We start from the raw sequence: 27,690 nt of genomic DNA on the forward strand, positions 1-27,690 counted from the left end.
ATTACTTTGTATCTACCCCAGTGCTTAGCATAGCACCTGGCATATAATAAATGCTTAACAAATACCATAATTATTAATTATTACTGATGTAACAATTGTCACAAAAATACACATTGTCAATTTTATAGTGTTTCCAGTGACAATGTATGGATCGGAAAGCTGGACGGTGAAAAAACAGGATAGAAAGAACATCGATTCTTTTGAAATGTGGTGTTGGAGAAGGCTTTTGCGTGTACCATGGAACTGGCAGAAAAACAAATTGATTTTGAAGCAAGTTAAACCAAAGCGGTCTTTGGAAGGCCAAACGACTCGACTTAGATGAGCATATTTTGGACATATAATCAGGAGGACTAGATCTCTGGAGAAGACACTAATGCTAAGAAAAGTCCAGGGAAAACATGGAAGACTCAGCCCGGCAGCAAGATGGAAAGAGGCCATAACAACGAAAAGGGAAGAACAGTTAGAAAGGTTACGGATTCTGGCAGAAGACAGAACGTTCTGGAGAAAATATATCCATAGAGTAGCTAGGAATCGGAAATGACTCGAAGGCGCTTGATCATAATAAATTAGTATTAGTGGGGGAGACAGACGGATGGCCAAGACCCAAGCCCCAGAGTCCGGCTGGGCTCCCGGTGGCTAGTGCAAGAGGGGGTGAGGGAGGGTGTGTCCTAGCCAGCCCATTGTGACAACTGGGAGCCCTCTCCCAGTGCTCGCCGAGCACTGTAGTGGATGGAGCTGGGTTGAAAGTACCAGCAGGTACCCTGGGCCCCTGCTGGTCGGGGAACCCACTACCTAGGTAGGCCTTTTTCATTTATCAATCATTTCCCCGGGGGAAGTGAAGCGGGAGGGATGCAGGCGAGATTTACTGGGTGGCATAAGTAGACTTGTTTTGGCTCTCCGTCGGCCGGAGGAAAGCGCCCAGGTCGGGGAAATGGGAGACCGGGCTTCCAGTCTGAGGTCTGCAAGTCATGGCGGTGCCCAGAAAGTGGTGGGTGAGGAATGTGTCTGTTTACTGTTCCGTTGGACTTTCCCAAACACTTAGTACAGTGCTCCGCACCCAGTAAGTGCTCAGTAAATATGGTTGAATGAATGAGTGAATAATAATAATAATAATGATTGTGGTATTTATTAAGCGCTTACTAAGTGCCAGGCACTGTACTAAGCACTGGTGCGGATACAAGCACATCGGGTTGGACACAGTCCCTGTTTCACGCGGGGCTACCAGTCTCAATCCCCATTTTCCAGATGAGGGAACTGAGGCCCAGAGGAGTGAAATGACTTGCCCCAGGTCACGGGCGGACCAGTGGTAGTCAGGATTAGAACCCATGGCCTTCTGGCACCCAGGCCCGTGCTCTATCCACTGTGTCATGCTGCTTCAGTCTGGCCCTCCAGGAATCCTGAAAATCGGCTTGCAAACCTAGGAGGGCGGGGAAGGACAGCCGTAGTCAGCCTGGCAACTGGGCCTGGCGTTCATTCATTTATTCATTCCATCATATTTAATGAGCGCTTACTGTGTGCAAAGCACTGCACTAAGTGGTTGGAAGAGCACAATACACCGACAGACAGACACATTCCCCACCCACAATGAGTTCACAGTCTAGAGAGGGAGGCAAAATTTAATGTACATAAATAAATTACAGAAGTATATATCCACAGTTCTATACATATGTGCTGAGGGGATAGTAGGGAGGATGAATGAAGGCGCAAGTAAGAGCGGCACAGAAGGAATGGGAGGAGAGGAGGCCTTAGGAAAGGCTTCTTGGAGGAGATGGGCCCTCAATAAGTAGCAACGTGGCTCAGTGGAAAGAGGCTCGGGAGTCAAAAGTCATGGGTTCAAATCCCGGCTCAGCCGCTTGTCAGCTTTGTGACTTTGGGCAAGTAACTTCTCTGTGCCTCAGTTACCCCATCTGTAAAATGGGGATTAAGACTATGAACCCCATGTGGGACAACCTGATCACCTTGTATCCTGAACAGTGCTTTGCACATAGTAAGCATTTAACAAATTCCATCATTATTATTTTATTTATTAATAAGGCTTTGAAGTGGGACAGAGCAATGATCTGGCAGATATGAGGAGGGAGGGCGTTCCAGGCCAGAAGCAGGATGTGGGCGAGCATTGAGGTAGACGGGATGGAGGGACAGCGAGACTGTTAGTATCAGGCACCTCCCAGCAAGAGGGATCACCTTTATCCTGACTTGCTCCCTTTGTTCATCCCCCCTCCCGGCCCCACACCACTTATGTCCAGATCTCTCATGGATTTATTTCTATTCATGTCTGTCTCCCCTGCTCTAGATTGAAAGCTCATTATGGGCAGGGAATCTGTTTATTTTTTTATTTACTCTCCCAAGCGCTTACAGCAGTGCTCTGTATACGGTAAGCGCTCACGTCTCTAAAATCCTCCTTTTCCTCTCCATCCAACCTGCTACCACATTAACACAGTCATTCATCCTGTCCCGCCTCGATGACTGCATCAGCTTCCTTGCCGACCTCCCCGCCTCCTGTCTCTCCCCACTCCGGTCCATACTTCACTCCTCTGCCCGGATCGTCTTTCTACAGAAACGTTCAGGACGTGTCACCCCCTCTCCTCGGAAATCTCCAGTGGTTGCCCATCCTCCTCCGTATCAAACAACAACTCCTCACTCTTGACTTTAAAGCTGTCCATCATCTCGCCCCCTCCTACCTCACCTCACTTCTCTCCTTCTACCACCCTGTCTGTTTCAGTCCTCTACGTTAACCTTCTCACTGGGGCTCCATCTCACCTGTCTCGCCTGTTCTGCCTCCGGCCTGGAACGCCTTTCCTCCTCGGATCCCACCGACGATCATTCTCCCCTACATCAAAGCCTTATTGAAGGCCCACCTCCTCCAAGAGGCCTTCCCAGACTAAGCCCCACTTTTCCTCATCTCCCATTCCCTTCTGCCTCACCCTGACTTGCTCCCTTTGCTCTTCCCCCCCCTCGATGACTGCGAGCTCACTGTGGGCAGGGATTGTCTCTCTTTATTGTTGTATTGTACTTTCCCCAGCATTTAGTACAGTGCTCTGCACACAGTAAGCGCTTAATAAATATGATTGAATGAATGAACAGGCTTACAGTCTAGAGGGGGAGACTGACGTTTATATAAATAAATCGATTACGGATACGGACATAGTAAGTTCTGTGGGGTTGGGAGAGGGGTGAATAAAGGGTGTAAATCCAAATACACAAGGAAGGGAGAGGGAGAAGAAGAAATGAGGGCTAGATCAAATGTAGCCTAAATCAAATAAAATGCCAAAGGGAATGGATTATGCAAAGAAAAGATACCTTTTGCCATCCAACTCAGGGAGTTTCCAAGCTAAAAAGCAAGATCTCTGATTTGAAATTCTCAACCGCTTAACTGATCAGAAATCAGATCAAATTTCATTACCTCAGCCTCTCTAAGTGTTTGACTTCAGTGACATTCTTTGGCTCTGCAAATGCCTTTCTACCACGGTGATAAGCATGCACTCCCACCGACTTTTGTACATATAATAATCGGTCAAGTCACTCAATAATAATTACTGGGGTTCACAATCTTAATCTTCATGATACATTTGAGGTAACTGAGGTGCAGAGGAGTTAAGTGACTTGCCCAAGGTCACACAGCAGACAAAAGAAGGAGTCCGGATTAGAACCCATGACCTTCTGACTCCCAGGCCTGGACTCTATCCACTAGACCTCGCTGCTCCTGAATGATTGATTGATTCTTTTATTCTGGAAGACCTCTGCCAGCAGTGCAGAAGCAATGTGCCATTACTGCCAAAAGAACACTGGTGTCATGTAAGCTTTCTGGTCAGAGATGAATCTGTTTACCAACTTTGTTATGTTGTATTCTCCCAAGCGCTTAGTACTTTCATTCATTCAATAGTATTTATTGAGCGCTTACTATGTGCAGAGCACTGTACTAAGCGCTTGGGATGAACAAGTCGGCAACAGATAGAGACAGTCCCTGCCGTTTGACGGGCTTACGGTCTAATCGGGGGAGACGGACGGACGAGAACAATGGCACTAAACAGCGTCAAGGGGAAGAACACTCGTACAGAGCTCTTCACTCAGTAAGCACTCAATAAATACCATTGATTGATCGATTGACTGATTCCCACTGAATGTGTCTACACAGGAATGATGTGAGAAGAACACATCAGGAAGCAGCGTGGCTTAGTGGATGGAACATGGGCCTGGGAGTCAGAGGATCTGGGTTCCAAACCTGGCTATGTCACTAGTCTGCTCTCACTAGTCTGCTCTGTGTGACCTTGGACAGGTCACTTCACTTCTCCTTGCCTCACTTATCTCATCTGTAAAGTGGGGATTAAGACTGTGAGCCTCCTGTGGGACAAGGACTGTATACAACCTTGTGTCTACCCTGATGCATAGTAATAATAATAATAATAATGTTGGTATTCGTTAAGCGCTTACTATGTGCAGAGCACTGTTCTAAGCGCTGGGGGAGATACAGGGTAATCAGGTTGTCCCACGTGAGGCTCACAGTCTTAATTCCCATTTTACAGATGAGGTCAGTGAGGCACAGAGATGTTAAGTGACTTGCCCACAATCACACAGCTGACAAGTGGCAGAGCCGGGATTCGAACCCATGACCTCTGATTCCCAAGCCCAGGATCTTTCCACTGAGCAACCCACGACCTCCATGAAGCTTCTAAGATGTCCATCTCCCGGCCCCCTCCTACCTCACCTTCCCTCTCCCTCCTCCACCCCGGGCTGCACACTTCACCCCTCTGGTGCCAACCTTCTCCGCGGGCCTCCATCTCACTGCCAACCTAATTAATAATAATAATAACAATTATGAAACTCATTAAGTGCTTATTAAGTGCCAAGTACTGTTTGAATTGCTGGGGTAGATGCAAGATAATCAGGTTGGACACATTCCCTGTCCAACATGGGGCTCACACTCTTAATCCCCATTTTGCAGATGAAGGAACTGAGGCCCAGAGACGTTAAGCGACTTACCGAAGGTCACACAGCAGACAAGCGACTGAGAGGGGATTAGAACTCAGGCCTTTCTTGACTCCCAAGCCTGTGCTCTAAACCACACAGCTTAGCATGTAGTAAGCACTTAACAAATATCGTAAAAAAAAAAATTACATCCTGATAGGAGAGCTGAGCTCAGAGCAGACATTCTGTCATCCAGGCCGATAGGAGAGACAGGAAAAGATAAAAGAAACAAAACAGCATTCTGACAAAGGGAAAGAGGAAGACGAGTTCCCCCCACCAAAAGTTGACCACATTTTGTGTATCTAAATGACTTTGATAATCTTGAACAATAGGCAAAGCAATGAAAAAAAATGAGGTCATCATTGGCTTCAAAAGAATGCACCACACTTCCTGACAATAACGGGTGAAATCTACCAGCCTCCGGGGCTCGCAGAAGCTGGAAGGGAGATTTGGCAGGATAAATTCATTTCCAATCTCCCCCAGATGAAAAGTTTTGGAAAATCATGGTGCTCAATTTCCATAATTAGTCCTTAATTCTGGTGAAATAGGATGGGCTTTCTTTTAAAGTATTGAAATGGAGGATGTTAAACCTTATCGGGATCGATATTATCCATAGTTATTGAGCACCTCTTGCGAGAACATAAAATTGACTAGAAGGTCATTGTGGACAGGGAACGTGTCAATCAAATCTGTTATATTGTACTCTCCCAAGAGCTTAGTACAGTGGTCTGCACACAGTTTGCACCCAATAAATATGATAATAATAATAAAGGTGGTATTTATTAAGCACTTACTATGTACAAAGCGCTGTTCTAAGCACTGGGGGGATACAAGGTGATCAGTTGTCCCATGTGGGGCTCACAGTTTTAATCCCCATTTTAGAGATGAGGTTACGGAGGCACAGAGAAATTAAGTGACTTGCCCAAAGTCACACAGCTGGCAAGCGGCGGAGCAGGGATTCGAACCCATGACCTCTGACTCCCAAGCCCGGGCTCTTACACGTTAGAACAAGTAAAGCAGGCATTAATAGAAATGAATAGAATTATAGATGTGTACATTTACGCACAGTCGCTGTGTTGGGGCGGGGGGGAGAACAAAGGGAGCGAGTCGGGGCGAGGTCGGAAGGGGGGAGCTGAGGAAACGGGGGCTTAGTCTGGGAAGGCTAATCCTTCATATCTGTAATTTATTTTATTTCGATACATGTCCATCTCCCCCTCTAGACAGTAAACTCACTGTGGACAGGGAATGTGTCTGTTTATGGTTACACTGTACTCTCCCGAGTGCTCTGCACACCGTAAGCACTCAATAAATACGATTAAATGAACGAATTAATTCCATCCCCGACCTGTACCTTCTCTTTGTTTTCCCAGGAAATTCAAGATCTCCTTCTAGCCAAAATGAAAGAGCTGAGTTCCACCCGTGAAAGAAACTCCCAGCTGCAAAGCGAGATCAGCTATCTAGAAGACAAGCTAGAGGAACACCACCGGTGAGATGTTTGTCGCCAGGGGAAAGAAGCCTGTGTTTAGGGAAGGAAATTTGGAATCAGTTAATCAACCAATGGTATTTATTGATTGCTTACTGTGTGCAGAACAGCATGGCCTCGTGGAAAGAGCTTGGGCCTGGGAGTCAGAGGGCCTGAGTTCTAAACCTGGCTCTGCTAATTGCTGTGTGATTTCAGGCAAGTCACCTCTCTGAGCCTCACTTAGAGCCCTGCTTTAGACGATAAGCTCCTCGTGGGCAGGGAATGTCACTGTTTATTGTTGTAGTGTACTTTCCCAAGCGTTTAGTACAGTACTCTGCACACAGTAAGTGCTCAATAAATACGACTGAATGAACGAAAGAATTTACCTCATCTGTAAAAAGGGGATTACATTCTATTCCTTCCTACTTAGATTGTAAATCCCCGGGTGGGATAGGGACTGTATCCATCCTGATTTTTTTGAGTCTACCCTAGCTCTCAGTACACCGTCTGACACATAGTAAGCATTTACCAAGTTCTATTTAGAAAAAAAAAAGCACTGGACTGTTTGGGGAAGTACAGTGCAACAGACTTGATAGACATATTCCCTGCCCACAAGAAGTTTACAATCTAGTGGGGAAGACAGGCGGTCTCCGTGCCTATATCGATCCTTGGGGACATCAGTATTCATGTGAGCTTTCCCGATTATCCTTCCACTGTTCAAGTGGCGGAGCCCGGATTAGAACTCAAGTCCTCTGACTTGCAAGCCTGTGCTTGATCCGCTAGTCTGTTGTGTGACCTTGGGCAAGCCAGTTAACTTCTCTGTGCCTCAGTTAGCTCATCTGTAAAATGGGGATGAAGACCGTGAGCCCCACCCTGTATCTACCCCCAGTGCTTAGAACAGTGCTTGGCACATAGTAATTGCTTAACAAATACCATAATCAGTATTATTATTATTAACCTCTAACTCCTCTACTCCAATCGCCTCTGCTCCATCCCACCTCACTCACTTACCAACTTGGGCAGGCGCTTGATTTTATAATCTGTAGTAACGGTACAATCTCTCCCCTCACCAATTCTCAGATTCCTCTGACCACAACCACCTCTCCTGCTCTCTTTCCCACACATCTACTCCCCACCAAATCTCTCCTTTTCCCCCACAGAGACCTCCATATTTTTGCCCTCCTCCAGGATTCTACAACCCTCCTAACTCCGTTCGGCCTCCATAACCCAAACTACCTTCTCCTAACGAACAAATCGACCCCCTCGGCGCCACCCTCTCCGTTGAACTGAACTCCCTCCCTCCCTTGTCCCTCCACCAGTCTTATATTAATAATAATAATAATTGTGGCATTCGTTAAGCACTTACTAGGTTGGTACTAAGCACTGGGGTGGATCCAACCAAATCATGTTGGACACAGTCTGTGACCCAATTAGGGCTCACAGTCTTAATCCCTATTTTATAGATGAGGTTACTGAGGCACAGAGAAGTAAGGTGACTTGCCTAAGGTCACCTAGCAGACAAGTGAAGGAGCCGAGATTAGAACCCATGCTAGCAGGCTTGGGAGTCAGAGGTCGTGGGTTCTGATCCCGGCTCCGCTGCTTGTCAGCTGTGTGACTTTGCGTAAGTCACTTAACTTCTCTGGGCCTCAGTTACCTCATCTGTAAAATGGGGAATAAAACTGTGAGCCCCACATGGGACAACCTGATGACCTTGGATCTATCCCAGCGCATAGAACAGTGCTTGGCACAAAGTAAGCGCTTAACAAATACCAACATTATTATCATCATTATTCTGACTCCCGGGCCCGGGCTCTATCCGCTACACCATGCTTGTTCTTCTAACTGGCAACCCTGGATCACCCCCACGATCTGCTTCCTCTCCTCCTGTGCCCGAGTGCTGTTGGAGGAAATCCAGACATCCCTCTAACCTCGTCCACCTTAAATTCATTCTTATCCACTTCATTCATTCAGTCATTCAATCACGTTTATTGAGCGCTTACTGTGTGCAGAACACTGTACTAAGCACTTGGAAAATACAATTCAGCAACAGAGACAGTTCCTACCCAGTTTGGTCCTCTCCACTGCCCAGTGACTATACTTCTCCTTCCTAATTCACTCCCACTGCTCCTGCCACCTGTTCTAGACATTAAAGTCCCACCTCAAATCTCCTCCTCCACCATCTCTTTCCCGTTACGACCTGGCCGCATACTTCATCGACAAAATAGCAACCATCAGGCATGATCTCCCTAGAATTTCCCCTGCTCCTCTCCAATTCCACCCACCTCCTCCTCCACCCTTTTGGACTCTCCTTACCTTCCCTGCAGTAACTCAAGATGAAATCTCTGGCCTCTTCCCTAAATCTACTCTCTCCATCTGTGCTTCTGACCCTGTCCCTTCCTACCTTTAAAAAGCACTCGCCCCCTCCCTTCTTTCCTCTTTGACTTCCACTGTTGACTTTCCAGTGGCTTCTTCCCCACTGCTTTTCAACATGCTTATGTCTCCCCTGTCCTAAAAAAACTCTCCCTTGACCCCACGGCTCCCTCCGGTTATCGTCCCCTCTCCCTCCTACCACTTCTCAACCGGACTTCTCGAGAGAGTTGTTTACACCTGTTATGTCTCCTGCCTCTCCTCCAGTTCTCTCCTACATCCACTCCAATCTAGCTTCCGCTCCCTTCACTCTACAGAAACATCCCTCTCTAAGGTAACCAGTGACCTTTCGGCCAAATCTAACGGCCTCTACTCCATCCTAATCCTCCTAGACGTCTCAGCCGCCTTTGACACTGTAGACAACCCCCTTCTCTGTGAAACTTTATCAAGCTTTGGATTCACTGACACTGTCCTCTCTCGGTTCTCCTCCTAGCTCTCCGACGGCTCCTCCTCATTCTCTTCTGCAAGCTCCTCCTCTGCCTCCCAACCCCTAACTGTGGGGATCCCTCAAGGCTCAATTCTAGTTCCCCTTCTATTCTCCCTTTACACCCACTCCCTTGGAGAATTCATTCGTTCCCATGGCTTCAGTTACCGTTAAGACTGAGGCACGGAGAAGTGAAGTGACTTACCCAAGGTCACACAGCAGATAAGAGGTGGAACCGGGATTAGAACTCTCATCCTCTGACTCCAAAGTCCATCCTCTTGCCACTAAGCCATGCTGCTTCAAGGTAAGTCAAGACCTTGGGTAAGTCACTTCCCTTCTCTGGGCCTCAGTTTCCTCAACTGTAAAATGGGGAGTCAATCCTACTCCATCCTACTTAGATCATGAGCCTCATGGGGGACAGGATCTGTGTCCAACCTGATTAACTTGTAATAGTGAAGCAGTGTGGCCTAGTGGGTAGAAGCCAGGCCCAGGAATCAGAAGACCTGGGTTCCAATCCCAGCTCTTCCCCTTCTCTGCTGTGTAACCTTGAGCAATTCACTTCCCTTCTCTGGGTCTCTGTTCCCTCATCTGTACAGTGGGGATTAAATCCTACTCCATCCATCAGTCACATTTATTGAGTATTTAACGCATGCAGAACACTGTACTAAGTGCTTGGGAGAGCACTTATATAGCAATATGACAGACACATTCCCTGCCCACCATGAGCTGACGGTCTAGAGAGGGAGTTTACCCAGATTGTGAGTCCAATGTGGGACAGGGACTGTGTCCAACCTGATTATTTTGTATCTACTTCAGCACTTAGAACAACGCTTGGCACATAGTAAGCACTTCACAGATACCACAATATCAAGCAGAGTGGCCTAGTGGATAGAGCAGGGACCTGGGAGTCAGAGGGCCTGGATTCTAATCCTGGCTCCTCCACTTGTCTGCTGGGTGACCCTAGGCAAGTCACTTCACTTCTCTGTGCCTCAATCCCTTCATCTGTACAGTGGGGGTTAAGGCTGTGAGCTTGACGTGGGACGGGGACTGTGTTCAACCTGATTAACTTGTATCTACCCCAGCACTTAGTACAGTGCTTGGCACATAGTATTTAACAAATACCCCGATTATTACTATCATTAGCTTGCATCCATCTCAGTGCTTCGTACGATGCCTGGTACATAATAAGCTCTGAACAAATACTACAGAAAATACAATAAAATCCCTTCCCAGCCTTGTCTCCTGGGGCCCAGGATGGTCTCCCAAGAGACAATAATCCTGAAGCAATGTTGAGTTGAGAACTATTTTTTTTTATTGGCTCCAGCCTAATGTTTAATCAAATGTGTTTAATCAAACTGTAAGCCCCGAGTGGCACATGGACTGTGTCCAACTTGATTTGCTTGTATCTACCCCATTGCTCAGAACCGTGCCCGGCACATAATAAGACCTTAATGGAAAGGGCGTGGAACTGGGAGTCAGAGGACCTGAGTTCTAATCCTGACTCCTCCACTTGCCTGCTCTGTGACCTTGGGCAAGTCACGTAACTACTCCATGCCTCAGTTTCCTCATCTGCAGAAAGGGGATTAAGTTATATTGCCTCCTACCCAGACTGTGAGCCTCATGCGGGACAGGGACTGTGTCCAAGGTTATTACCTTGTACCTCTCCCAACGTTTAGAACAGTGCTTGGCCCATAGTAAGCCCTTAACAAGGGATTGTAACCTCGCTGCGGGCGGGGATTGTGTCTGTTTATTGATGTAGTGTACTCTCCCAAGAACTTAGTAATAGTAATGATGGTATTTCTAAAGCACTTACTATGTGCCAAGCACTTTCTAAGTGCTTACACAGTAGGCACTCAAAAAACACGATTGAATGAATGAGCAAATACCATAAAGAAAATGCAGCCGAGGAAGAGAAGCCCAGAGGGATCTTAGGCAAGTTCTATATCCTAGAGGAAACGTCGAGCTGGGGCATGGGGGATATTTTCATTTCCTTCCTCTGCTTCCAGTGTGTGAGATCATGATGACATTTGGACAATGAGCTGTATTATTATTATACAACCCAGCCCGCACACTTTCCTCATCTAGTGCTAACCTTCTCACTGAGCATCCATCTCTCCACTTGTCTCTCCACTGACCCCTGGGCAACATCGTGCCTCGGGCCTGGAACAGCCTCCATCATCAAATTCAAAAGACAATGACTCTCCCCACCTTCAAAGTCTTATTGAAGGCACACCTCCTCCAAGAGGTCTTCCCAGACTAAGTCCCCCCTTTTCCTCATCTCCCACTCCCTTCTGCATCGCCCTGACTTGCTCCCTTTGCTCTTCCCCTGTCCCAGCCCCACACCACTCATGTCCATAACTGTCATTTTATTTATTTATATTGATGTCTGTCTCCCCTCTCTAGACTGTGAGCTCATTGTTGGCAGGGAATGTGTCAGTTTATTGCTATATTGTACTTTCCCAAGCACTTAGTACACTGTCTGCACACAGTAAGCACTCAATAAATATGAATGAATGAATGAATGAATGACTTTGGAGAGAGTATATAAGAATAACCGCGGTATTCGTTAAGCATTTACTGTGTGCCAGGCAATGTCCTAAAAGCTGGGGTGGTTACAAGGAAATCGGATTGGACACAGTCTCTGTCCCACGGGGGGCTCGCAGTCTCAATCCCGATTTTACAGGTGAGGGAACTGAGGCCCAGAGAAGCGAATGGACTTGCCCAAGATCACACAACAGGCAAGTAGCAGATTCAGGATTAGAACTCATGACCTTCTGACTCCCGGGCCCCAACTCTATCCACTACACTATGATGCTCTGGGATCCTTCATTCACAGCATCCGAAGCCATCAGAAATCACTTAATGTACAGGAGGGTTGGGTATTCATTCACTCATTCACATGTATTTATCTAGCACTTACTGTGTGCAGATCACTGTACTAAGCACTTGGGAGAGGAGGACAGAACAATAAACAGATGCATTCCCTCCCCACAGGGAGCTTACAGTCTAGAGAGGGAGACAGACATGAATAGAAATCAAGTAATGACAGATATGGACATAAGTGCTGTGGGCTGGCAGGGGGGATGAAGAAAGGGAGCGAGCCAGGGCCTGGTGCCAGCTTTCCCCGAGCCCTGAATTCATGAAGCCTCCCTCAAAGAGCCTTTGTTTTCCAACAGTGAATCGAGTTTTCTTTTGCTGCCCTTTTGTTTCAAGGGGGAGAGAGGAAAGGTGGGGTCTGTAAAAAGAACCGGCCAAAAAGACCTGGGAATGAAAGCCAGATGTCCGATGCTTTACACAGATGGAAACCTTGTGCTCGGCTTAGCCATTCCTTCCTTCCTTCATTAAGGTCGCAGTTATTGAGATCTTACTATTTGCAGAGCACTTACTAAGCACTTGGGAGAGTACAGTATAACAATGCAACCGACACATTCCCTGCCCACAGCGATCTTACGTTCTAGAGGGGGAGACAGACATTAACAGAAATAAATAAATTATAGATAAGGAAATTAGTGCTGTGGGGCTGAGGGGGTGATGAATAAATAAAGGGAGCAGGTCAGGGAGATGCAGATGGGGGGAGAAGAGGAAAGGGGGGCTTAGGGAAGGCCAAGAGGAAAGGGGGAGCTTAGTCAGGGAAGGTCTTTTGGAGGAGATGGGCCTTCTAAAAGGCTTTGAAGGGGATTCTAATCCCGGCTCACCCCATGTCAACTATGGAATCACCTCACTTCAGTCATTCACTTGTACTAATTGAGTGCTTACCTGGTACAGAGCACTGTCCTGAGCACTTGGGAGAGTCCTATAGAATAATAGACACCTCCCCTGTCCACAATGAGCTTACAGTCTAGAGGGGGAGGCAGACATTAATTGAAAGAAATATAGCCTTGAAGGAAATGCTGGGATTTCAAGTCAAGTCTTTTGCACCTGGGTTCCTTGGAGCGGAAGGGTTTGCATTCGAACCCCTCCTGTGTCTTTCCCTGTGGTGATGGAGATTGGGGGTGGGCAGCGCCACTGGGTTTTGGAGGGGGGAAGTAGCAGAGTAAAAGAGACCTCTCAGGGCAAGGGCAACCCCTTGAATGGTATTATCATTATTATTATTAATAATAGTATTTGTTAAGCACTTACTACGTTCCAAGAACTGTAATAATAATAATGATGATGATGGTATTTGTTCATTCATTCATTCATTCAATAGTATTTATTGAGTGCTTACTTCGTGCAGAGCACTGTATTAAGTGCTTGGAAAAGTACAATAAAACAATAAAGACAGACCATCCCTTCCCAGAAGGGATAGTTTAGCATTTAGAGGAGGGGAGACAGTTTAGAGGAGGAGAGACACAGACATCAATACAACTAAACAGGCATCGATATAAATAAATGAAACGACAGTTATGTGCAAAAGTGCTCTGGGGCAGGGAGAGGGGGAAAAGCAAAGGGAGAGAGTCAGGGTGATGGGGAAGGGAGTGGGTGATGAGGAAAAGGGGGGCTTAGCCTGGGAAGGCCTCTTGGAGAAACTGTGGCTTCAGTAAGGCTTTTAAGGGGAGGAGAGGAATCGTCTGTGGGATTTGAGGAGGGAGGGCGTTCCAGACCAGAGGCAGGATGTGGGCCAGCGGTCGGTGGCGAGACAGGCGAGATGGAAGCCCAGTGAGGAGGATAGCCCCAGAGCGAAGGGAAGAATATGGGCTGGGTTATATACTATATGTCAAGCGCTGTTCTAAACACTGGGGTAGATACAAGCTAATCAGGCTGAACACAGTCTCTGTTCCACGTGGGGCTCAAAGTCTTAATCCCCATTTTACAGATGAGATAATTGAGGCACAGAGAAGTTAAGTGACTTGGCTGAGTGGTAGAGCCCAGGATTGGAAGTCATGATCTTCTGGCTCCCAAGCCCGCGCTCTATTCACTACATCAGTCCTAAGCACTGGGGTGGGTACGAACAGATCAGGTTGGACACAGTCCCTGTCCCAAATGGAACTCACACTCTAAGTAGGAGGGAATAGCAGCATGGTGTAGTGGATAGAACACGGGTTTGGAGGCAGAAGGTTGTGAGTTCTAATCCCGACTCCGCCACTTGTCTGTTGGGTGACCTTGGGCGAGTCACTTCCCTTCTCGGGGGCCTCAGTTACCTCATCTGGAAACTGGGGATGAAGACTGTGAGCCCCGTGTGGGCCAGGGAATGTATCCAACCGGATGTATCTACACCAGTGCTTAGATCAGTGCTTGGTACATAGTAAGAGCTTAACAAATACAAGTATCATTATTATCATTTAATCTCCATTTGAAAGATGGGGTAACTGAGGCCCAGAGAAGTGAAATGAAGTGAAAGAGAGCTCTCTCATTCACCCCACACATCCAATCCGTCACCAAGGACTGCCGGTCTCACCTTTATAATATCTCCAAGATCCGCCCTTTCCTCTCCACCCAAACGGCTATCTTACTGGTACAGGCTCTCATAACATCCCGGCTGGATTATTGTGTCAGCCTCCTCTCTGATCTCCCTTCCTCCTCTCTCTCCCGGCTCCAGTCTATTCTTCATTCCGCTGCCCGGCTCATCTTCCTGCAGAAACGCTCTGGGCATGTCACTCCCCTCCTCAAAAACCTCCAGTGGTTGCCTATCAACCTCTGCACGGAACGTAAACTGCTCACTCTAGGCTTCAAGGCTGTCCATCACCTTGCCCCCCCCACCTCTCCTCCCTTCTCTCTTTCTACCGCCCACCCCGCACGCTCCGCTCCTCCGCCGCCCACCTCCTCACCGTCCCTCAGTCTCGCCTATCCCGCCGTCGACCCCTGGCCCCCGTCCTCCCGCCGTCCCGGAATGCCCTCCCTCCTCACCTCCGCCAAACTAACTCTCTTCCCCTCTTCAGAGCCCTACTAAGAGCTCACCTCCTGCAGGAGGCCTTCCCACACTGAGCTTCCCCTTTTCCCTCTGCTCCCTCTGCTCCCTCTCTGCCCCCCCTTCCCCTCCCCTCAGCTAAGCCCCCTTTTCCCCCTTTCCCTCTGCTCCTCCCCCTCTCCCTTCCCCTCCCCTCAGCACTGTGCTCGTCCGCTCATTTGTATATATTTTTACTACCCTATTTATTTTGTTAATGAGGTGTACATCCCCTTGATTCTATTTATTGCTGTTGTTTTTGTCCGTCCGTCTCCCCCGATTAGACTGTGAGCCCATCAGTGGGCAGGGATTGTCTCTATCTGTTGCCGAATTGTCCATTCCAAGTGTTTAGTACAGTGCTCTGCACATAGTAAGCGCTCAGTAAATACTATTGAATGAATGAATGAATAAATGAAATCACATGTCCAAGGTCACACAGCAGACAAGTGGCAGAGCCAGGATTAGAACCCAGATCTTCCGACTCCCAGGTCCCGGCTCTTTCCATTAGGCCATGCTGCTTCTGCAGCTATGATGGTGATGATGATTGAGCTTCAGGTCATCCTGAGAAGCAGCGTGGCCTAGTGGAAAGAGCGTGGGTCTAGAGGTCAGAGGACCTGGGTTCTAATTCTGGCTCTGTGACCTCGGGCAGGTCACGTCACCTCTCTGGGCCTCAGTTACTTTTATCTGTAAAATGTGGATTGAGACTGTGAAACCCACGAGGTACAGGGACTGTGTCCAATCCAATTTGTTCATATCTGCCTCCGGAGCTTAGTACAGTGCTTGGCATATAGAAAGTGCTCAATAAATACCATAATTATTATTACCATTACTATCCTGCGCCTAGATGGGAGAATGTGCACAGCCTGACTTTGTCTTCACCGGAACAGACGATCCATATTTCCCCAGCTCTAAGATCCTCAGACTCTGCCTCCCTCATCCCATCCAAAGTGTTCTGGGGCACTGTACAGTCCGACTCTTCTCCGTCTACTATATCCACTTCCGCCCCTCCTGCGTCAAGAACTGTCTCAGCGGCCTTGGCGGACTGGAGCAGGACCAAGAGGAGCCTATGTAAGCATGTGTTCCAGAGAATCTGTTTCAGGTCTCTTCCTTTTTTTTTTTTTTTAATGGCTTTCATTAAGAGCTTACTATGTTCCAGGCAGTGTATTAAGCGCTGGGGTAGATACAAGGTAATCCTGTTGGACACAGTTCCTGTCCCACATGAGGCTCACAGTCTTAATCCTCATTTTACAGATGAGAGAACTGAGGCCCAGAGAAGTGAAATGATTTGCCCGAGGTCACACAGCAGACGGGTGGCAGAGCCAGAATTAGAACCCAGGTCCTCTGACTCCCAGGACCGGGTTTTAACCACTAGGGTGCCTTCAAATCTAGGGAAGGATGTTGGGTAGCGGATCTCCCAAAAGCTTAATCCACTGCTCTGCACACGGTAAATGCTCAATCCCTGATGGATTAATTGCTTCTAGCTTATTAACTAATAACTATTATAATAATGATGGTATTTGTTAAGCGCTTACTATGTTCCAAGCACTGTACTAAGTGCTGGGATAGATACCAGGTGATCAGGTTGTCCCACGTGGGGCTCACAGTCTTCATCCCCATATTACAGGTGAAAGAACTGAGGCACAGAGAAGTGAAGTGACTTGTCCAAAGTCACACAGCTGACAGGTAGGGGGGCAGGATTAGAATCCAAGACCACTGACTCCCAAGCCTAGGCTGTTTCTACTGAGCCACGCTATCCACTAGGGATATTTCTAGGTTACTACTATTACTACTACTAATAATAGTGGCATGTGGCTCAGTGAAAAGAGCCCGGGCTTGGGAGTCAGAGTTCATGGGTTCGAATTCCTGCTCTGCCACTTGTCAGCTGTGTGTCTGTGGGCAAATCACTTCACTTCTCTGTGCCTCGGTTCCCTCATCTGTAAAATGGGGATGAAGACCGTGAGCCTCACGTGGGACAACCTGAGGGAGTGGAAGAAGAAGAAATGTAGTTTTAGTCGGGGAAGGCTTCTCGGAGGAGATGTGCCTGTCAGATTGGACCCAGCTCCTGTCCTACGTGAGGCTCACAATCTAAGTTGGACGGAGAACAGTTATCGAAACTCCATGTTTCAGATGAGGAAACTGTGGGGCAGCGAAGTCAAGTGACTTGCCCAAGGTCACCCAGAGGAAAATTTCAGAGCTGGGATTAGAACCCAGATCTCTCGGCTGTGCCGTTCTCCATAGAGTAATATGGCCCAGTGGATAGACCGCAGGCCTGGGAGTCATAAGGTACTGCGTTCTAATCCCGGCTCCGCCACCCGTCTGCTTGGGCAAGTCACTTCATTTCTCTGTGCCTCGGTTCCCTCATCTGTAAAATGGGGATTAAGACTGTGACTCCCATGTGAGACATGGACTGTGTCCCTCCTGATTAGCTTGTCCTCACCTCAGCACTTAGTACAGTGCCTGGCACTTAATAAACGCTTAACAGATATCGTATAAAAAAAATACGTTCTAGAGCCAGTCAGTGGTCTTTACCTGGTTTGTAATGATACACGAGAGAAGCAGTGTTGCCTAGTGGATAGAATACAGGCCTGGGAGTAGGAAGGACCTGGGTTCTAATCCAGACAGCCACTTGTCTGCTGTATAATCTTGGGAAAGTCCCTTCACTTCTCTGTGCCTCAGTTACCTCAGCTGTAAAATGGGGATTAAGACCGTGAACCCCATGTGGGACGGGGACTTTGTCCAACCTGACTAGCTCATGTCTGCCCAGCGCTTAGTACAATGCCTAGCACGTAGAAAGTGCTCAACGAATACCACTAAGAAAAAAAGAGCACTCAACCGATGGGATAGCAGCTTATGTGGAGCCTGAATTCTTCCAAACTGTCGTTCCATGGACCATCACTCTTAATAATGTTGGTGTTTGTTAAGCGCTTACTATGTGCAGAGCACTGTTCTAAGCGCTGGGGTAGATACAGGGTAATCAGGTTGCCCCACGTGGGGCTCACAGTCTTCATCCCCATTTTACAGATGAGGTAACTGAGGCACAGAGAAATAAAGTGACTTGCCCACAGTCCCACAGCTGACAAGTGGCAGAGTGGGGATTCGAACCCATGACCTCTGACTCCCAAGCCCGGGCTCTTTCCACTGAGCCAGATGTGCTCTCCCAAGCGTTTAGCCCGGTGCTCCGCGCAACCTAGGCATTCAGCGACTACAAAGGATTGATTCTTCCTATTTGTAAATCTCTCAACGACGTGACCATCTCCCAAGCCGAACAGAGCTTGAACCGGCTGCAGAAACTAAACAAGGTAGAATGGAATAAACAAGAAGCAAACAAACAAAAACTCTAAATATAAAGCAACCAGGATGTTTGGAAATGACACTCCTTCCTAATATGCATCAGGATGTTTTAAGCAGAACAATTCCTCCAAAACTAAATATTTTCGTCCCTTCCACCTCAGAAGTGCCTCCAAATGCATATCTGAGTTTGGAAAACAGAAAAACATTCCTTCGCTCCTCGTCTCTTCTCTCCCCCTTTTTCTTTTTTCTGGCTCTGCCCTGGTCTGCTCGGAGTTTTCCCTCCACCCGGTGCAAGTGGCTTCGTGTCCGGATCAACGAAACCTCTATTACATCGAAGGCCCCAGCTGAGAGAAAGGTCTGGGCTGGAGAAACAGTCGATCCTATTTATTGAGTGCTAACTGTGTGCAGAGCACTGTACTGAGCCACTGGAAGAGTACAATACAACAGGAAGCAGACACATTCCCTGCCCACAATGAGCTGACGGTCTAATGTTTTAACCCTCGCTACCTAATATCGGAGGTGCACAAAATATTTATCTAGAGAATGTTTTACTTTCTCTCTATAGGTAAATGGACATTCATGTATTCTTGTAAATGAAGAGCCCGGGCTTGGGAGTCAGAGGTCGTGGGTTCTAATTCCGGCTCCGCCACTCGTCTGCTGTGTGACCTTGGGCAAGTCACTTAATGATAATAATAATAATGTCGGGATTTGTTAAGCGCTTACTATGTGCAGAGCACCGTTCTAAGCGCTGGGGTAGACACAGGGGAATCAGGTTGTCCCACGTGGGGCTCACAGTCTTCATCCCCATTTTACAGATGAGGGAACTGAGGCACAGAGAAGTGAAGTGACTTGCCCACAGTCACACAGCTGACAAGTGGCAGAGTGGGGATTCGAACCCATGACCTCTGACTCTAAAGCCCGTGCTCTTTCCACTGAGCCACACTGCTTCTCTTCATTTCTCGGGGCTTCAGTTCCCTCATCTATAAAATGGAGATGAGGATTATGAGCCCCACAAGTGACAACCCGACTACCTTGTATCTACCCCAGGCATTAGAATAGTGCTTGGCACATAGTAAGCACTTAACAAATACCACAATCATTATTATTATTATTATCAGAGGGGGAATGAACACAAAGTAATGAGCACAGAGCATTGAACCGCCCGAATTAGAAGGCAAATCATATGAAAGCTTTTAATGCTATTGTTTCTGTCTTTATTTTTGCTATTGTTTTTGTCTATTGTTATTGTTTTTGTCTTTTATTGCTATTGTTTTTGTCTGTCTCCCCAGATAAGACCGTAAGCCCATCAAAGGGCAGGGACTGTCTCTATCTGTTACCGATTTGTCCATTCCAAACACTTAGTACAGTGCTCTGCACATAGTAGCCACTCAGTAAATACTACTGAATGAACGAAAGCTTGAAAGTATTAGCTGGAGAAATAGTAGTTATATTTGTGGTGCACTGCACTGTACTAGACACTTGCTAAGTACAAAGAAGTGATACGTTCCCTGACCACAGGGAACTTACACTCTTATAGGGTGGACGGACATGAAATCACTTATTATGAATAATATGAATCACATAATTATGAATAATTATGAGTAATGGTAATTGCAGTGTTCATAATGTCAAGCACTGTACTAGATGCCCAGACATATTCCCCGCCCACAACCATTTTACAGTCCGGAGGAGAAAGACAGATATCAATATAAAAGGCAGTCGTTAATATAAAAGACAGTCAGACCTATCCGCTGTCCCACACAGGATTTACAGTCTAAGGGGGTGGCCCAACAGACATTTCATCCCCATTTTACAGATGAGGAAACTGAGGCACAGAGCAGTTGAGTGACTTGTCCATGGTCCCACAGCAGCTAAGTTGTCATAGATAGCATTCGAATCCACATCCTCTGCCTCCCCTATTCAAACTCCTTCTAAGAGGTATAAATGAATCAATATTTATCTACCTAATATTAATAATAATGTTGGTATTTGTTAAGCACTTACTATGTGCAGAGCACTGTTCTAAGTGCTGGGGTAGATACAGGGTGATCGGGTTGTCCCACGTGAGGCTCCCAGTCTTCATCCCCATTTTACAGATGAGGGAACTGAGGCACCGAGAAGTGAAGTGACTTGCCCACAGTCACACAGCTGACAAGTGGCAGAGCTGGGATTCGAACCCATGATCTCTGACTCCCAAGCCCGGGCTCTTTCCACTGAGCCATGCTGCTTTTACCTAAGTGTACATTGGTGGTGAGGATAATCATTCAGTTGTATGCGTTGAGCACTTATTGTGTGCAGAGCATTGTTCTAAGCACTTGAGAGAGTACTAAGTGCTTGAGAGAGTATAAATCTCCATAAAACAGATACATTCCCTGCCCACAACGAGCTCACAGTCTAGAGGGGAAGAAAAGTTTTTAGTGGGAGATGGTCCGTATGCCAAGCACTGTACTAAGCACTGAGGTAGACACAAGATAATCAGATGAAACACCATCCCTGTCCCACATGGGGCTCACAGTCTAAGTAGGAGGGAGTAGGGCTCATGAGTTCGAATCCCAGCTCTGCCACTTGTCGGCTGTGTGAGTGTGGGCAAGTCACTTAACTTCTCTGTGCCTCAGTTCCCTCATCTGTAAAATGGGGATTAAGACTGTGAGCCCCACGTGGGACAACCTGATTCCCCTGTGTCTACCCCAGCGCTTAGAACAGTGCTCGGCACATAGTAAGCGCTTAACAAATACCAACATTATTATTATTATTAGGATTTAATATCCATTTTATAGTGAGGGATCTGAGGCACAGAGAACTGGATAATAATAATAATCATAAATTCTGGTATTTAAGCGCTTACTATGTGCCAGGCATTGTACTAAGCTCTGGGGTAGATACAAGCAAATGTGGCTGGACACAGTCCCTGTCCCTCATGGGGCTTAAAGTCTATATAATTTAATCCCCATTTTATTATGAGGGAGTTGAGGCAAAGAGAATCGAATGATAATAATAATAATAAAAATAAATTATGGTATTTAATAATAATCATAGTAGTAACAATATTTGTTAAGCACTTACTATGTGCAAGACACTGTTCTAAGTGCTGGGGTGGATACAGAGTAATCAGGTTGTCCCACCTAGGCCTTACAGTCTTTATCCCCATTTTACCGATGAGGGAACTGAGGCACAGAGAAGTGAAGTGACTTGCCCCAGGTCACCCAGCAGGCAGGTGGCAGAGGCAGGATTAGAACCCAGGTCCTCTGACTCCCAGGCCCGGGCTCTTTCCACTAGGTGACACTGCTCCTCTGAGGCACAGAGAAGTTAAGTGATTTGCCCAAGGTCACACAGCAGGCAGGTGGCAGAGCCAGGATTAGAACCCAGGTCCTCTGACACCCAGGCCCGGGCTCTTTCCACTAGGCCCCACTCCTCCTCAAGTGACTTGCCTAAAATCACACCTAGACAGAGAGCAGAGTCATGATTAGAACTCAGGTCCTCTGACTCCTGAACCCAGGTTCTTTCCATTACGTCAACCTGCTTTCCGACGTTTGCCTCCCCGTCTAGATTGCAAGCTCCGTGAGGGCCGCGATGGGGTCTGCTAACTCTACTGATGATGATGATGATGATGATGATGATGATGATGTTGTTGGTATTTGTTAAGCGCTTACTATGTGCCGAGCACCGTTCTAAGCGCTGGGGGAGATACAGGGTCGTCAGGTTGTCCCACGGGAGGCTCACAGTCTTCATCCTCATTTTACAGATGAGGGAACTGAGGCCCAGAGAAGTGAAGTGACTTGCCCACAGTCACACAGCTGACAAGTGTGAGAAGCAGCGTGGCTCAGTGGAAAGAGCACGGGCTTTGGAGTCAGAGGTCATGGGTTCAAATCCCCGCTCGGCCACTAGTCAGCCGTGTGACTTTGGACAAGTCACTTAACTTCTCGGTGCCTCAGTTACCTCATCTGTAAAATGGGGATTAAGATTGTGAGCCCCACGTGGGACAACCTGATTCCCCTGTGTGTCTACCCCAGCGCTTAGAACAGTGCTCGGCACATAGTAAGCGCTTAACAAATACCAACAATATTATTATTATTAAGTGGCAGAGCCGGGATTTGAACCCATGACCTCTGGCTCCCAAAGCCGGGCTCTTTCCACTGAGCCGCGCTGCTTCTCTATCGTACTCTCCCGCCCACTTAGTGGAGTGCTCTGCACACAGTGATTGCTCACTGAGTACCTTGGATTGCTGAATCGATCGATTGACTTTAGGTTGAAGAACCCAAATAAAAACACGTGATCCCGGCAGTTTCTCATACCCTCAAGGAGAAGGAAAAAATCACCTGCTCATAACCAATAACGTCTCCTCTGGCAGCCCTAAAATGATGAACTAATTTGTCACTGAAGTTACCTCAAGTCATTCTCTCCAGAAAATAAATTAACGGGCCATTTTACAGCCTCGAGTTCAGAGCTCGAAACGTTTCTCGTGAAGGACTCCTTCCACGGATAATAGAAAATCTAAGCGGTGCGATTTGGTGGGGAGCGACAATCACAGCTAAAGAGGATTGATTCGTTGCGATGTGCTCTCGTTTCTCTTTCTTTTCCGACAACTCCCTCCCTTCGGATGCCCCCGAAGTACGTGACGGATCCTCCGCTGAGGTAGCCAAGCCGCCGTCAAAGCCCATCCCAGCTGGAGAGAGTCTGTTGGGACAAGGGTCGGATTATTTTCAAGTTCTCTTTTCGGAAGCCAAGAAGCACCAGGGAAGCAATGGAGGATCCTGGGGTATTTCTCTGAAAGCCAGCTGCCCCCCAGCTACATCCAGGTAATTTTTTCTTTCGGTATCTACTGAGCGCTTGCCGTGCGGAGGACACCGCACTAAGCGATTGGGAGACTCCAGTATAGCGATATAACGGATACGTTACCTGTCCGCAAGGAATGTACCGTCCAGAGTGGGAGACCGATATTGCTGTAAATAAATCAGTTCTGGATATGAATCGATCCATCAAGTCACTTAAACACTCTGGGCCTCAGTTATCTCATCTGTGAAAAATGAGGATTAAGCGTGTGAGCCCAAGTGGGACGGGGAATGTGTTCAACCTGATTAATTTGCATCTACACCGGAGTTTAGAACGGTGCTTGGATCGAGACTGAGCTCCTTATCTTCCCTCCCAAAAACCCTGTCCTCTCCCCGACTTTCCCATCACCGTGGACGGCACGACGTCCTTCCCGTCTCACAGGCCCGCATCCTCGGTGTCATCCTTGACTCCGCTCTCGCATTCACCCCACACATCTAATCCGTCACCAAAACCTGCCGGTCTCCCCTTCGTAACGTCGCCAAGATCCGCCCTTTCCTCTCCATCTGAGCCGCTACCTGGTTGGTACAGTCACTGAACCTATCTCAACTGGTTGACTGCATCAGCCTCCTTTCTGATCGCCCAACCTCCTGCCCCTCCCTGCTTCAGTCCATACTTCACTCTGCTGCCGGGATCATCTTTTTACAGAAATGCTCTGGGCGTGTCACTCCCCTCCTCAAAACTCTCCGGGGGTTGCCTTCAGCTTCTATATCAAGCGAAAACTCTTCACTCTTGGCTTCCAAACTCTCCATCCCCTTGCCCCCTCCCACCTCCCTTCCCTTCTCTCCTCCTCCATCCCAGCCCGCACGCTCCTCTCCTCCGCCGCCGCTCACCTCACTGTCCCCCATTCACGCCTATCCTGCCGTCGACCCCTGGCCCACGTCCTCCCGCTGACCAAAAATGCCCTCCCTCCTCACATCTGCCAAACTAACTCTCTTCCCCTCTTCAAACCCACCTTAAAAGCTCACCTCCTCCAGGAGGCCTTCCTGGACTGAGCCCCCCTTTTCCTCTGCTTCCCTTCCCCTCCCCATTGCCGTGACTCGCTCCCCACGCTCTACCCCCTTTCCCCTCCCCACAGCACATGTGCATATACGTACGTATTTATAATTATAATTCTATTTATTTTTATTAATGATGCGTATATATCTATAATTCTATTTATTTATAATAATGCTACTGATGCCTGTTTACTTGTTTTGATGTCTGTCTCCCCCCTTCTAGACTGTGAGCCCACTGTGGGCAGGGATTGTTTGTATTTGTTGCTGAATTGTACGCCCAAGTGCTTGGTACAGTGCTCTGCACACAGTAAGTGCTCAATAAATACGACCGAATAATTGATTGAATGAATGAATGAATGCTTAATAAGCACCATAATTATTATCGATCAGTGATATTACCGTGTGCAGAGCACTGTACTAAGCACTTGGAAAGTACAATTCAGCAATCAAGAGAGACAATCCCTGCCCATAACGGGTTTACAGTCTAGAAGGGGGGAGACAGACATCAGAACAAGTATACTGGCATCGATAACATACAGTGGAAAGAGCCCGGGCTTGGGAGTCAGAGGTCATGAGTTCGAATCCCGGCTCGGCCACTTGTCAGCTGGGTGACTGTGGGCAAGTCCCTTCACTTCTCTGTGCCTCAGTTACCTCATCTGTAAAATGGGGATTAAGACTGTGAGCCTCATGTGGGACAACCTGATTACCCTGTATATCCCAGCGCTTAGAACAGTGCTCTGCACATAGTAAGCGCTTAATAAATACCAACTACATGCTAAACGCTGTTCTAAGCGCTGGTGTAGATAGAAGCTAAGTGGGTCAGACACGGTTCCTGTCCCACATGGGGCTCACGCTCTTAAACCCCATTTTACCTATAAGATAACTGAGGCACGGAGAAGTGAAGTGACTTGCCCAAGGTCACACAGCAGCGGACACGTGGCGGAGCCGGGATTAGAACCCAAGTCCTCAGACTTCCAGTCCGGGCTCTTTCCACTAGCCCACGCTGTAGACCATACAGATGAAGACGGTAAAATGCTGGGCGTATAAATCCACCACGCCGAGACGGCGTATAACCGTTACATTTGTCTGTACCGTCATCCAGTGCTCTTGGAGACATTAAAATAGCTGAGGTGGATCCAGACGGTGTTTTTGTGAAGCTCCTCAACAGCTCCGCGGATAAGGAAGAGGGCATCGGAGGTTACATTTTACAACAAAACGTCAACGGCCAAGCGATCGCTCGCTACAGATTTCCCCCCAACGTTCGAATGAAGGCCAATTCCACAGTGAAGGTGAGCGCAGGTCACTAAGCTGGGTGAATTCTGAGAGAAACGTGAAATTTCCCATTCACATCCCCTCTGGACTCTGAGCTCACGTGGGCCGGGACTGTATCTGTTTATTGTTCTGTTGTACTCTCCCAAGCGCTTAGTTCAGTGCTCGGCACGCAGTAAACGCTCAGATGAACGAAGGGTAAGCGCTCAATGCATAGGCTTGAGCGCGTTGGATAGAACGAGGCCCCGAGAGGTTGAGCGACTCGTGGGTAGAGGGAATTGTCAGTCAGTCGGTCCGTCGTATTTACTGAGCACTTACTGGGTGCAGAACACTGTACTCAGCGCTTGGGAGAGTCCAATATTAACAGTCATATTCCCTGCCCACCATAAACTGTCGCAAAGGACTCCAGTTCCAGAGATTATTGTTGAAAATGGCGGGCGGGGAATCGGAGAGCCCGACTCAATCCACCCATCAATCGTATCTATTGAGTGCTTCCCGTGTGCAGAGCACTGTAATAATAATTATGGCATTTGTTAAGCACTTACTAGGTGCCCGGCACTGTACTAAGCGCTGAGGTGGGTAGAAGAAAATCGGGTTGGACACAGTCCCTGTCCCATGTGGGGCTGACAGTCCCCATTTGACAGATGAGGGAACTGAGACCTAGAGACGTGAAGTGACTTGCCCAAGGTCACACAGCAGAGAAGTGGCGGAGCTGGGATTAGAACTCACGACCCTCTGACTCCCAGGCCCGAGTTCTATCCACCACGCCTTGCTGCTTCCAATATAACAGCATAACAGATATATTCCCCGATCACTAGATTTACAGTCTAGAGGGGGAGACAGACATTCATAGAAATGAATAAATTACAGATATAGACCTAAGTGTCCTGGGGCTGGTGAATAAAGAGAGAAGATCAGGGCGATAAACTAAATCCAAATCGGAAGTCCCAGTTTAATACTTCTCCGATTGGAATGTTGCTCTCTTTCCTCTCTGACCCTCGGAGGTCTGGGCAGCGTCTGCGGAGAGAAGCGGAGATGAGGCCGACGCTGGGAAAGCTCCAGATCTCGATTCTCCGATGGATTTCCTCTGGAAGGGGCAGGACAGGTTGCGGACGACTTTTGACTGCACCACTCTCCTGTGCAAACCCAACGGTCAGGTCAGCGCTGTTGGACCCCGGGGCATGGAAGGGTGATAGGTCCCCGCTATTAATAATAAATGATAATAACTGTGGTATTTGTTAAGCGCTTGCTATGTGCCAGGCACCGTACTAAGCGCTGGAGTGGGTACGAGCGAATCGGGTTCGACACCGTCTCCGTCCCACTTGGGGCTCACGGTCTCAGTCCCCGTTTGAGGGATGAGGGAAGTGTGGCCCAGAGGAGTGAAATGATTTGCTCAAGGTCCCACGGCGGAGCTGGGATTTGAACCCATGACCTTCTGACTTCCAGGCCTGGGGTCAATCCACTACACCATTAACTGACGGACTGAAGGTGACGTTTTCCTAAACTTGGATTTGCTTGGGCTCTAGACTCTTCTCCCCGACTAGACTTGTCTCCCCCTCTAGACTGTAAGCTCCTTGTGAGCAGGGAATGTGTCTGTTATGTTTTTGTTCTTTTTACGGTATTCGTTAAGCGCTTACTATGTGTCAGGCACTGTACTGAGTGCTGGAGTAGAGACGGGCTGATCAGTTTGGACACGCTCCACGTCTCACAAGGGGCTCATGATCATACGCCCCATTTTACACTGAGGCCCAGAGAAGTGACGTGACTTGCCCAAGATCACGCAGAAGACAAGTGGCGGAGATGGGACTAGAACCCAGGTCTTTCTGATTCCCAGGCCTGTCCTCTATCCACTAGGCCACACTGTTGTGCTCTCCCAAGCTCTGAGTACAGTGCCCTATGATGGATAAATAATAATGGTGGTATTCGTTAAGCGTTTACTATGTGCAAAGCACTGTTCTAAGCGCTGGGGGGATACAAGGTGATCAGGTTGTCCCACATGGTGCTCACAGTCTTAATCCCCATTTTACAGATGAGGTAAATGAGGCCCAGAGAAGTGAAGTGACTTGCCCACAGTCACACAGCTGGCAAGCGGCCGAGCGGGGATTCAAACTCATGACCTCTGACTCCCAAGCCCTGAGAGTATATTACAGCTGAGTGGGGATTC

The 27,690-nt window shown here is 47.9% G+C and overlaps 1 protein-coding gene across 1 annotated transcript in view; it reads left to right on the forward strand.

Moving 5' to 3' along the window:
* The window catches only part of LMNTD1 (lamin tail domain containing 1), a 115,799-nt gene that overhangs the window by 55,607 nt on the left and 32,502 nt on the right, over positions 1 to 27,690 (forward strand). The window contains exons 3-7 of the mRNA XM_029051538.2: positions 6,336 to 6,451; positions 15,986 to 16,209; positions 23,042 to 23,228; positions 25,360 to 25,546; positions 26,531 to 26,683. Coding sequence (XP_028907371.1) covers positions 6,336 to 6,451; positions 15,986 to 16,209; positions 23,042 to 23,228; positions 25,360 to 25,546; positions 26,531 to 26,683 — 867 coding nt within the window. The remainder of the gene's footprint in view (positions 1 to 6,335; positions 6,452 to 15,985; positions 16,210 to 23,041; positions 23,229 to 25,359; positions 25,547 to 26,530; positions 26,684 to 27,690) is intronic.

Source organism: Ornithorhynchus anatinus, chromosome 2 (genome assembly GCF_004115215.2).
Source record: "Ornithorhynchus anatinus isolate Pmale09 chromosome 2, mOrnAna1.pri.v4, whole genome shotgun sequence".
In the NCBI taxonomy this organism is placed as follows: domain Eukaryota; kingdom Metazoa; phylum Chordata; class Mammalia; order Monotremata; family Ornithorhynchidae; genus Ornithorhynchus; species Ornithorhynchus anatinus.